Source organism: Plasmodium brasilianum, chromosome 12 (genome assembly GCF_023973825.1).
Source record: "Plasmodium brasilianum strain Bolivian I chromosome 12, whole genome shotgun sequence".
Taxonomy (NCBI): Eukaryota; Apicomplexa; class Aconoidasida; order Haemosporida; family Plasmodiidae; genus Plasmodium; species Plasmodium brasilianum.
This window is the reverse complement of record NC_090125.1, coordinates 1,840,391-1,853,230: the sequence shown is the minus strand read 5'-3', so window position 1 is coordinate 1,853,230 and position 12,840 is coordinate 1,840,391. Positions and strand designations below refer to the sequence as shown.

Sequence of the window (12,840 nt, the reverse complement as noted above, 5' to 3'; positions counted from 1 at the left end):
CCTTTTTAATATGCTATTACCTTTTTCCAATTTTTCCCTCTTTTTCATTCCTTTTTTTTTTTTTTTTTTAAAGTACTATAAGAATGTACAATAATGCTTGTACGTCAAATCCTATTAGTGAAAGTGAAATGGATGAAGGACAGCAAATATAAAAAGTTTAATTACATAAATATATAGAAGCAAAAGCAGAAACAAAATACTTAACTACATAAATTACAATTTTAAAAAGTATGACTCGAAATATTCGTACAATTTTAATTTATATGAAAGGACATAAAACATTTTGGGTTAAAACGTGATAGTAAAAAGTTTTGTTGTCATCCCTGCGTATATGAAAATATATTATATTATATCCTTAAATAAAATTTTTGTAAATCCTATGAGCCATATTTTTTTCTTTTAAAAAAAAAAAAAAAAAAAAAAAATGGCGAGAAATGTTGAAAAAGGAAGATCTATGTTAAATCAATGGCTAAAAGCAAAGGAGTTAAGCGACAAGAAAAGTTTTTTTAAAATTCCAAAGAGAGTCCACGAAGTAGATGACTTGGAATCAGCCGAATCGTAGTAAGCATACAAAAAAGGAAAATTAAACAAAAAAAGGGAAAGCAAAGGAGCGCAAAGGAATGAAAAGGAATGCAAAAAAAAAAATGCAATTTTACAAATTAAAAAAAAAAAATTTTACCATGCCGAATTGCTGCATCCAATATCATTCCTGTCTTTGCTTATTTATTACATAATTTTTCGAACATACGCGGGAAGGTGCATAGATTTACATATATACACATATATATATATGTATATACATATGAGTGTTCATTTGTGTCTGTAATTTATCACTCATTTTGCAGCCGTAAATACATAATCAAAGAAATATGTAGCAAGATTAAGGAAATACAAAATTACAGTTTGAGTGATCAACACATACGAGAATTAAATGATCAAATAAATAAATTAATTTCTATAAAAAATAAATGGGAAATAAGAATTATAGAGGTACAAAGAGGAAATTTTTTTTTTTTAAATTATATGCAACTAAATGAACACTATGACAGTGCCGCAAACAGGTGTTTTTGTACCTTACCTCCTTTTCAATTTTTATTGGCAATTTTTAGTATTAACTTATTCATCTGCATTATTAGTATTATCATCATCATTCTTTTCTTTTTTTTTTTTTTTTTTTTTTTTTTTTGCAGCTTGGTGGACCTGATTATCAAACTGAGTCGAACACATTGATCAACGCGCATTGTATGTTTGAAAAGATCAAACTGAAAGATTTTGCCATTTTTATTAAAATTTCATTTGTACATTTTATTTATTATTATTACTGTTATCATTATGTATTGCATTTTATGCTTTTATTTTATATAAATTTCTTTTTGTACGAATTTCATCTACACTATTCTTGTCTTATTTCAGTATGTATGCTTTTACCCCCACCCCCTTTTTGCAGGTAGTGAACTAAAAGGAAACAATAATTATAAATACTTTGGAGCAGCTAAAAATTTGAAAGGGGTACGAGAGTTATTATTCAAAGAGAGCGATGATCGGAGGAAGTTAGTTTTAAAAAAAAAAAAGGAAAAAAGAAATTTAGAAAAATTTGTAAATATTCATTATTTTGGTTACTGTGATGACGAAAATGAAATTCTGCTTAAGGAGGAATTAAAAATTCAAAAAAAACTAGAAAAAAATGACTTAAAAATATTAAAAAGAATAAGATCACTAAAAAATAATAATTAACGCAAAACAAGAGTACAGTAAAAATATGGGATAAGCCACAAGATATCTTTGGCTGTTCATCCGGAGTGCCTAATATGAGGGGGTGGGTACAAAGAAGGAGAAGTGGTACATATATAACATACGAGGGTGTAGGTGTGCACATAAATATACACACACACATGGGATACAGATAAACAAGTACATGAACACAAACACATGCAAACATGGACATATACACAAGTGTAATAAACACACGCATTTGTAATCACGTAGCAGACGGGGTGCTACATACACGTATGAGTAACTATACACACCACATTATTCTTAAAAAAATATTTTTTTAGTAATACCACTTCAAAAAATCTTGAGGCCGTTAAAGCAGACCATGATATGCAGAAAAAGGAAATGGAGTATCCCCTATTTGACCTGTGTAAATAATAAATTTTTTTTTTTTTTTCATGTATTTTGTGTTTCTCTTATCAGCTTATTCTGATTTATTTCGTACTTTGTTCTGTATTCACATATTTTCATTTTCTTTTATAGATTTATTATTTATTTATTATTTATATATTATTTATTATTTATATATTATTTATATATTATTTATTTATTTATTTATTATTATTATTATTATTATTATTATTATTATTATTATTATATTATTATTATTATTATTATTATTATTATTATTATTATTATTATTATTATTATTATTATTATTATTATTATTATTATTATTATTATTATTATTATTATTATTATTATTATTATTATTATTATTATTATTATATTTTTTTATTATTTTTTTTTTTTATTATATTATTATTATTATTATTATTATTAATTTCTAGTGTAAACTATTTTAACGTAATTCTCAATTTTTCTCATATGTATATAAATATATATACTCATGTAAACATCTCATTTTTACCGTAAATTAATAATGATCGAAATAAGAGACAAAATAACCAAAGGGAGCAAAGCGTATCCTAACATACTTATTGTTCGATACAAGTCCAATGTAGCATTCTGAGAAGTGTTAACAAAAATTCGGAGAAAACACAAATAGACATATATGGTTACTGTTGATGGTAAGTTTTAACGCATACAAATATGTGTACGTACAGATATGTATACGTACTAATATGTATATGTGCATGTATGTATATATACGTCCACATGCAGTATGCACATGTGTGACAAGCATATTTTCCTTCCATTTCTAACCTGGCTCATCATATTTAGTAGCAAATATATACTAAGGCTACTGACAATTCCAATTAAGTAAATGTAACTGAAGGATGCTTTTCCAGCCTGATGAAAATAAATTAAAAAAAAAAAAAAAAAATAGAATCATCCTTTTTTCTTTTTCTTTTTCTTTTTGTTATATGACATTTTCGTAATTGTTTAATTCTTACTAATAATAGTATAAATCCTAGGGAAAGAACAATAATTAAAGGACCCGATAAATCCGAATTTTCAAATAAAGTATCATCAATTCTACGGGAAAAAAGAAGAGTAGGAAATGTTAAGTTGACTACTCCATGCTAGTAACGTCAACATGGCAAATACGCACATGTGCATATGTACAAACGCGTACATGAACAATCATGTAAACGTAAATGTGAACGCATGTATTAATAGGAAGTCTGGTGTGATGCATAAAATGACTGTGTCTAACTTGTAAAACATAAAAACTGATTTCATTCTTTTAGAAATCAAATCAAAGTTAATTCCAAGTTCTTCCAGTAATGGTAGTTCGTCTTCTTCATCCTCGTCTTTTTCCTGTTTATGTTCATTTTCTTTTATGTTACTCTTTTTTGAAGAACTATAATTACTGAAAAAAGTATCACTGTCTTTATTAATTACATCACTGTGTGCATTTGTCTGATTGTTGAATGGGTTTGTAGCTACCACGTTAATGTAGTTACTACCACTGTTGCTATAGTTATTATTAATATTAACATTATTATTACTGTTATTTTGTATATTATGGTTATTATGTATACTGCTAGAGATAATACTTTTACCGTAGCTGTTTATGTTACTGTTACTGCTAGTGTTAATGTCAATGTAATTTAAATTTTTCTTTTGCGAATTATTTGTATATAAATTATTTTCAAATGGTGTACTCGGAAATATGTTACTAGGTTTGCTATAAGGATTGTTGTCGTACAAGTTTTTATTTAAACTAAATGGACTTGTACTTAAATTATTTTCAGCATTAGCAAAATTTGACTCTTTATTATTATCGTTTCTATTATTTGCCCTATTAATGATTTTTTGATTGTAGTAATTCATTTTTTTGCCTTGTTTGCTATTCGCTTTTATTCGGCTGTTTCTCTATGCCGCTTTTCTCCCAATATGTTCTTTAAAAAAATCAATTTTTAAAAGGGCATGTATAATGTACAATTTTATTACTCTCTGTTTGATTTGATCGATTTAGTTCAATTTTTTATTTTTGTATGTACAGTTAATAATATACCCTTTGAATTCAAAAAATTCGACGTGGATTTTTTGTATATATATTTCATAATTTATTTTTTTTTTATTTAAAATTACAATGAAATGGTTAAAAGGGAAAAGAAGTACAGACCAAAAATGTTTTGTACACATATGGTATAAATCGTATGCATATATTACATGTGTATATATTAAATATTATGTAAGTATAATTAGTTACAAACGTATACAAAAAAATGTCCGATAATTATTTACAGCTTTGTTGAGAATATCTCTTTGTATGTAAATAATAATATTAACAAATTTAAAAGAAAACAATATTTATGCATATTAGTCACCTGCTCTTTTTTTTTTTTTTTTTTTTTTTCCTTTCTACTAGTAAAAAATGTAAAAATTTTTAACATATACGTACTATATATTAATTTTATTTATTTTATTCATTTTTTTATGTATGTACGTATGTATGTATATAATAATGGTATTATTTGGCGTATATGACGCAATCAGTATTTTTCTTTCGTAATATTTTTTTTTCGTATTTCTTGCTATTTTTTTCGTATTTTATCTTGTTATTTTGCTTTTATTTTTTCTTATTATTTCTTTTCTTTCACAATTTGTTTTTTTTTTCTTGGATATTTAAAATTATTATTTACTGCTTATTTTTTGTGAAACTATTTTTTTAAACTTTCATATTTTTTTAAGATTTTTAATCAGCAAAGTTTTATTTTTCTATATAATTACGCTTGATATATTAGGTATAAATATATGTATAATATGTATATATATATGTATGTATATGTATAAATATGTATATGTATAAATATGTATATATATATGTATGTATATGTATAAATATGTATATGTATAAATATGTATATGTATAAATATGTATATGTATATATATGTATATATATATATATGTATATGTATGTATATGTATGTATATGTATGTATATGTATGTATATGTATGTATATGTATGTATATGTATGTATATGTATGTATATGTATGTATATGTATGTATATGTATGTATATGTATATATTATGTATGTATATGTATATATTATGTATAGGTATATATACGTATACAATGTGTTGTAAAACGTTTCATTTTTTGACATCGTTTTTAGGTTTTTCCTTTTACCTGAGTATGCTAAAATTTTGACTTGTTTCATTGTTATAATTATTTCATTATTTGTTGTTTCCCATTTGTATGTTTACGTTCAAGCGCTAAATGCTTAGACCTTCACTGGCAGGTTTTTTTCACGTTACCTTTACTTTTTGTTGTTATATTTGATTGCAATAAGTATGTACAAGTATAATTTGTACATAAAACTGGCTCTATGAAATAGTAGTATATAAAAGAATATACATCCATACGGAGGTATATACGTTTACAGTTTAAGAGCGTATATTCTGATATGCGTATGCCGTACAGCATTACGTTTTAACAACCCCTCCCTCTTCTTTCTTTTATACTTTCATTCGTTCATTCTTTCCTTTTTTTTTTTCCGTTTACAAAAATATGCTGGTGAAAAAATGGAAATTTTAAAGGATAAACGAAATATTCGTTACGAATATGAATTGGATAAACTAAAAAAAAAAAAAAAAGATAATTTGTTAACATTAAACATTATTAATAACAAAATAAGCTACATTTGTTATATATTAAAAAGCGAATATAGAAACATTATTAATGATGTCAATTATGAAAATAAGAACGCGCTAGAAACTTGCTTTTATTATTGTAAATCTTATATATGCTTTTTACTTTTATATTACCCGTATATTCATCACTACATAAAATGTCTAAGAAATAATGACTTGAGAATATATAAAAATTTTTATAAGCATATATTAAATTTGCCCAATAATTTTTACACTCTAATTTTTAAGTTAAGAATATTAGACGAAATAAAAGCAAAAAACTGCTTAAACTCAAGTAACGATTTTGACGACTTAAAAAAAATTCACCAGGGAAGTAATAATAACGATAACAACAAGACGAGTAGCTATAACAACGGTAGTAACGAATTCAGTAACACCGACAACTTAAGTCGTCATAACAGTATCAGTGTGTTATGTGACAGCTGCAAATACGATTCAAGTGGTAGATCTCCTCTTACACTTTGCACAGCATACTTTTTTGACGTATTTTCAAACGAAAATTTTATAAAAATTTTATTTTCAAGAATATACATAAAGAAATATCATGAACGTATTTTTAGGATACTCAGAAATGTATTATTCTATCACGCTCTGCCCTCGTTTTCTTTTTCCAGAAACTTTTTTGAAACATATCACAATGTGAAGAAAAAAAGAAGAAAAAAAAAAAAAAAAAAAGAAAATAATACTGCTACTAATAATAGTAATAAAAATGGTAATAAAAATGGTAATAAAAATGGTAATAAAAATGGTAATAAAAATGGTAATAAAAATGGTAATAAAAATGGTAATAAAAATGATAATAAAAATGATAATAAAAATGATAATAAAAATGATAACTCTGTGGTGGAAGCAAAATATGCCAACTCACTAGAAGATGAAAAAAAGAATAATTTATTGGAGAAGGAAAAATGTACGAAGACTTTAGAAGGAAAGAAAAAAAAAAAAAAAAGCAATTTTAAAAAACTTTATTTTAAAACCCCATTTTTTAAACATGTTATTATACCAACGATTTATATTAATGATTACTATAACAATGTAAAAACATTAGTTAAAAATAAACTTGTTAAAGTTAGGAATAGAAAAAAAAGGAAAGATAAAATAGATAACTACGTTCTCTTGTCAGATAACAGTGGTAGTGTTAGCAGTGCAAAAAGTATAAGTTGTTTAAGTAATTCCTCTGATGAAAAAGAAGTAGATCAATTTTTAAAAAAAGAATTTTACTGTTCATATGATGAGGAACAAAATGAAAAACACGCAGATGTTATACCTTACGATGTATGTAATGAAGAGTGCACACTGAAGGGAAAAATGTCGAATGACCATTTGTGTAGTAGTGTTAAGCAAATCAATACAAGTGTAGTTGCTCGCAGGAACTGTAGTCGTGATGATAACGAGGTTAACATTGATGATAAGGATATTGGTGAGGAGGACTATAATGCCAGCTTATGTACTGGTAAGGGAGGTACAGATGCCGATGTTGTGTTGACCCAGCTGAAGGAGGAAGATTGTAAGCCCTCGAATGATAACATGCCCTTATTAGGGAAAGACATAAATGAGCACTTTTTCGAATTCGTAAAAAGTAATAAAAAAAAAAAAAAGTCCTTAAAAGATTTAGAAAAGATTTACGGAAATTATGTTTTAAGAGATATACAGAAAAATTTAAGTGAAAAAAAGGGAGTTGTTAACTGCAAGGATAAAATGTTTGTGCATGATGTATGGAAGAAGTTAATAAATTTTAATATTAGGGATGATAATGAAAATACGTTAATACATAAAGCTTGTTTAATTTCAAATCTTAATATTATTTTTCTTCTTTTAAATTTAAACGTCAATTTAATAGCATACAATGAGAAGTCGGAGCTACCAGTGCACTGCACATTGTACAATTGTGATAAGTATATTTTTTTATTACTACTTCATAACACTGTGGAGTATCTTTTCTTCTTCCTTGCAGAACAACACAAAAGGCGGAAAAAAAAAGAAAAAGTTAAAGAAAAAGAGAAAATAAACGCACGGACGCGTACACGGACACACATGAACACAAGCATAAACACACGTATAGACACACACATAGATACGCATGTACATGTCCACAGTAACACAGCTAATGATAACAATATTTCAAATACAGATAGGAGGGGGACCAGTCAAATGAATGTTGTGGTTAAAAATGATATAACAATGAACCATAAAGAAGAGATTAACGAGGAGGAGGGATTGACTAGAAAAAAAAGAAAAGAAATAGACCTAATTGAGCCTTCTAACGTTGGCAGTAAAGACATCACTGCAGATATAAGTCTGTTCTATGAAAAAAATAATGCGTGCTCACAGGGGAGCAGGGACGATGGCTCTCTTTTGTTTAGAGGCAGAATGGAAGAAAATAAAAATGAAGACAACAGGAATAGTAGTAATAATATTAGTTATGGTAGTAGTAATAATAATAGTAATGGTAGTAGTAATAATAATAGTAATGGTAGTAGTAATAATAATAGTAATGGTAGTAGTAATAATAATAGTAATGGTAGTAGTCATAATAGCAGTAGATATAATAGTATCATTTGTAATAGTGCCAATCGCAATAGCGCTAATCGTAATAACTCTAGTCATAATGATATTAATTTTAGTGAGAAATACATCAAGGACGACTTTTTTTTTTCCCATTACAATAAGAAGACAAATAGAAAATTTATTCACAACGTTGTTAAATTATTTATAAGTGTAATTATAAAAATCATAGAACTAGGAAATTTTGAGTTTTTAAAGATCCTTTTTAATTATAATAAATATATTTTTTGTTATATTGTGCAAAAAGAGATCATGTTTAATTTCTTGTGCTCTTTTGCCAATATGTACAATTGTGCAAACACGTTTATAAAATGGTGTGATAACATTATTAGTCGGAACGTGCACATTTCTAATGTATATAAGAAGAAACAAAATAAGAAAAGAAAAAATGAGGACATAAAATATCTCGAGGAGGAAATGTTTTCCATAAAGAAAAACAAAAAAAATTCTGGATTTTCAAACTGTTCATTTCATATAAACAATTATAAAGATATAGATAATATGTACAATGGGTATAATGCAAAGACTAATGAATCAATTAGTTGTATTAGTTCTAAGGGAGGAAGTTATAGTCAAAATGTTGATGAGCATACTATACATGAAAAGTTATTGGATACGAATTGCGCTTTGGTAGAAAAACAAAAGGAAAGGAAAAGAGAGCAAAATATGGTAGTAAATAATATTAGAGTGAAAAAAAGAAAAAGTGTAAACTTTATAAACAATTATATTATAAAAAAAAGAATAAACAAAGATAATAGATTAGAAATATTTTATTCTAATGAATGTGTAAAACATATTTTTGTACCAGAACCAAGTGACTATCCATATATAAGGAACAAAATTAAAAGTAACATTCCAGAAAATTCTAGTAGATTAGATGTATTAATTTCAGATAAACATGGAATATTAAAGATGAATACATTTGTTAATTTTAAATTAAGGAGGATTCAAAGAAAAGCTGTGGCTAGTGATATCTTAAGAGTACATGACATATCCTACTTAAAAATGTTGTTGCATAAAATGAAGAGATGCACTTTAAATGAATATGATGATACATATAACAACTTTTTACAACAAACAAAAAGAGAAAAAAAAAATTATTTAACCATGTCGGCGCAATATAACAATAGTAGTACTGAGCACAAGGCTTTAGAGCATTTGCTAATGCTGGCAAACAATGACGATATTAGAGGCTTGTGTGAAGGAGCGGGGGAAAATGCTCAGAGTGGAAGTAATAATGTGAGTGGTGATATGAAAAATGGTAGCATGCAGAATGTCCATGTTGATAACAACAATATTAGAGGTGCTAATACTGGGGAAGGACACGCGATGGGAACTGCTGACGAAGCAAAGGAAAAAAATATATTTAATTATGGTTATAACGAAAGGGAAAAATTGAAGGATGATTATCATAAAAAGGAAAAATCAAACGATGGTTATCACGAACCCAAAATAAGCAATGAGGGCTCACACACAGAGCGTACTTGTAAGGAATACTCTTACGAGAGAAAACGTAGTGAGGAAATATCAGAGGGAAACAGTAAATCGAATGAAAAAGTACCAAGTTATAGTAATACAGTATACATGAAGGATAATGTAGAAGTGAGGAATAACATTAGAAGGTGGAGTAGTATGAGTATTGGAAGGGAAAAAACTGAAAAATTAGTACTAATAGATAATGACACATTTGTGAATAAACATTCTTTTAATTGTGCACTAAATGCAAGTGGTGTCGTTTTAAAAGCAGTTGATTATGTATATTTCAAAAAAAAAAAAAAAAAAAAAAATTTTTTGTGTAGTTAGACCACCTGGACATCACCTAGGAACATTTGGTGCAGCACAATTTAATTTAACCGATGAAGATAGAGCAGCAGGAAGTCAAGGGTTTTGTATTTTAAATAATATAGCTATAGGTATATCATATGCGAAATATAAATATGAAAAATATGAAAGAATTGCAATCATCGATTTTGACATTCATCATGGTAATGGAACAGAACAAATTATTAGAAATTTAGGATTAAAAAAAATAAGAGTTAATAATTATGTTGATATATATAGTTGGAAAGGATGGAGGGATCAAAATGACAGGAAAAATATTTTTTTTAGTTCCATTCATGCGTTTGATGGTTATTTTTATCCTGGAACTGGTTATGATACAGTTGAGTTGGAACCTTATATAATTAATGTTACCTTAAAAAAAAATATGAACGAGCAAGAATTTTTACAATTATTTCATAACAATATTTTGATTCATTTATATCATTTTAAACCCAAATTATTATTCTTATCAGCTGGTTTTGATGGTCATAAATTAGATTATGTTAACAATGGATTTGTTAAGAAAAATACATCCACATATTTCTACTTGACAAATTTAATTGTATCCTTACAAAATCAATTACATTTCCCAATAATAAGTGTTTTGGAAGGTGGATATAACACTTCAAATGATATGGCTTCCGTCTTTAGTTTGTCTGTTCTGGAGCACGTGCTGTCTTTCTACTACAGTGATATGTACTTCGTATCGCATAAAAAGAAGCGTGCTAACAGTGGAAGAACGGGCTCAAAGACGCCCAGAGTTATTGGTAGTATTACAAATGGACGCATAAATGGATGCATAAATGGGCGTGTAAATGGAAGCGTAACAAAAGCATGTGGCAGTATTATCCCAGACCAGTACAAGGAAACAACAGCTAACACAAATTGTTTAAAAGGAGCGTGGAAGGATGCAAATTGCGCAAATTGCGCAAATTGCTTGGCCACACGTGGTGATATGAATGTGAAATATATGAAAAATCAAAATAATCAGAAAAAACAAAATAACCAAAATAGCCGAAAAAATCAAAAAGTCAGAAGAAATTCTTTCCTCCGATTTCCTCATATCAGTGTAGGAAAAAATAAAATACATATTATGTTTACAAATTACTTTACTGTTTTTAAAGAAAAAACAAGGGAAACCGAAAATTTGCATTTAACAGAACAAGTAACTGAATATAAGAATTATATGAAAGAATTTGACAAGAAAGAGAATAAAATGAAAAGGAAGGTAAATAGCCTTTTAGTTAAACACAAATTATATTTCGAAAATTTACTAAATCAAGGAAATATAGATTTTTCCAGAATGAAAGAGATTAAATTACCATATGAGTCGTACTTTTATCAAGTAATGAGCCATTTTAAAATTAATTTGGTTGAATGTAAAAATTGTAATAATAAGGACACTCGCACTTTGTCAGAAGAAGCAAATCATTATTTCTCTACTTTGAACAGCCCATCGGATTTTTCCAATTTGGCATCCGACCTCGCTCAGCGGTAACTATAAACGAAAAAAATAGGCGTCATATATATATACGGTTATGCTTATGTATATATCTATGGAAGTATATATGTGTACGTGCGCATATACATGAACATAATATACGCTTTGTTTTACCTAATTTTTTACCACGCATAAAACTTAAAACAAAGAACACATCTCTATGCGAGGATGCATAAGTCATGCGCTTATTCCTGCTTGCGTGATTACATGTGTGCGCAAATGTTTATATATATATGACTAGTTTGGCAAAGCATATTTATATATCTTTTTTTTTTTTTTTTTTTTTTTGTTTATCACATTATATAGGCACCCAAATACGAAATTTGAATTCAGGAATTTGTGGAAGCCCAAGAAGAGTTAAGGAAAGCCTTTTTTTTTGCTATTTTCTTTTTTCTTGCCTTTTATTCGTTTATTTATTTGTATATATGTATGTATATATGTATATACACACATATATATATATATATATATATTTATTTATTTATTTATTTTATATATTTTTATTTTTTTATTGTTCTATTTTTCTATTTTATAATTTATTTATTTTTTTTTGGCTGATTAAAAGGATAAAAATGCTAGATTTATTTTCCTTCGGCATAGTAACCAAATGTGTGTGTGTATATATATATTACGTATACGCGCTTCCCTGTCTCTGTTTATACGCTTAATCTTTTAAAAGATCTAGGTTTATAACCTTTGCTTACGTTCACTTTTCGTTTGTCTTTTACAGTCATTTTATTTTATATTTTATTATTATTATTTTTTTTTCTTTTTTACTTTTTATTATGAATGTATTTTAGTAAAAGGAAGAATATTTTTAAAAAGTGTCGAAAAAATTCATTATAAAAATTGTAGCAGTACGAAATTGTTTTTTGTTTGATTCTATTTAACTTCGTTGTTTTTACCTGCACTGTGCATGTATGTTAATTTCAAACACTTTTCCCTTTTATTCATCTCTTTTTCCTGGAATTTATTTTACCCTTCTCTGAATACTACTGCTGCTTTATTTTTCCATTTCTTTTATTTCCCCCTATTTTTTTACGTCACTTTTAATTTACTTCTATTTATTTTACGTCGTTTTTGCATATATATATATATATATTTTTTT

At 26.8% G+C, this 12,840-nt stretch overlaps 3 protein-coding genes across 3 annotated transcripts; 2 read left to right on the top strand and 1 right to left on the bottom strand.

Annotated features, from left to right (window-relative positions):
- Positions 1–424: 424 nt before the first annotated feature.
- MKS88_004377 (pre-mRNA-splicing factor ISY1) lies at positions 425–1,734 on the top strand (the record flags this gene model as incomplete). Its single annotated transcript, XM_067217548.1, has 4 exons — positions 425–561; positions 846–990; positions 1,191–1,242; positions 1,448–1,734. 4 exons carry the CDS (start codon positions 425–427, stop codon positions 1,732–1,734), a joined length of 621 nt encoding a protein of 206 aa, XP_067071965.1.
- Positions 1,735–2,640: 906 nt separating this feature from the next.
- Positions 2,641–4,014, bottom strand: MKS88_004376 (protein transport protein YIP1; the record flags this gene model as incomplete). Its single annotated transcript, XM_067217547.1, has 4 exons — positions 2,641–2,742; positions 2,941–3,027; positions 3,132–3,213; positions 3,395–4,014. 4 exons carry the CDS (start codon positions 4,012–4,014, stop codon positions 2,641–2,643), a joined length of 891 nt encoding a protein of 296 aa, XP_067071964.1.
- Positions 4,015–5,716: 1,702 nt separating this feature from the next.
- MKS88_004375 (histone deacetylase) lies at positions 5,717–12,093 on the top strand (the record flags this gene model as incomplete). The annotated part of the gene is made up of 3 exons (XM_067217546.1): positions 5,717–10,139; positions 10,249–11,725; positions 12,039–12,093. 3 exons carry the CDS (start codon positions 5,717–5,719, stop codon positions 12,091–12,093), a joined length of 5,955 nt encoding a protein of 1,984 aa, XP_067071963.1.
- Between the last annotated feature and the right edge of the window lie 747 nt (positions 12,094–12,840).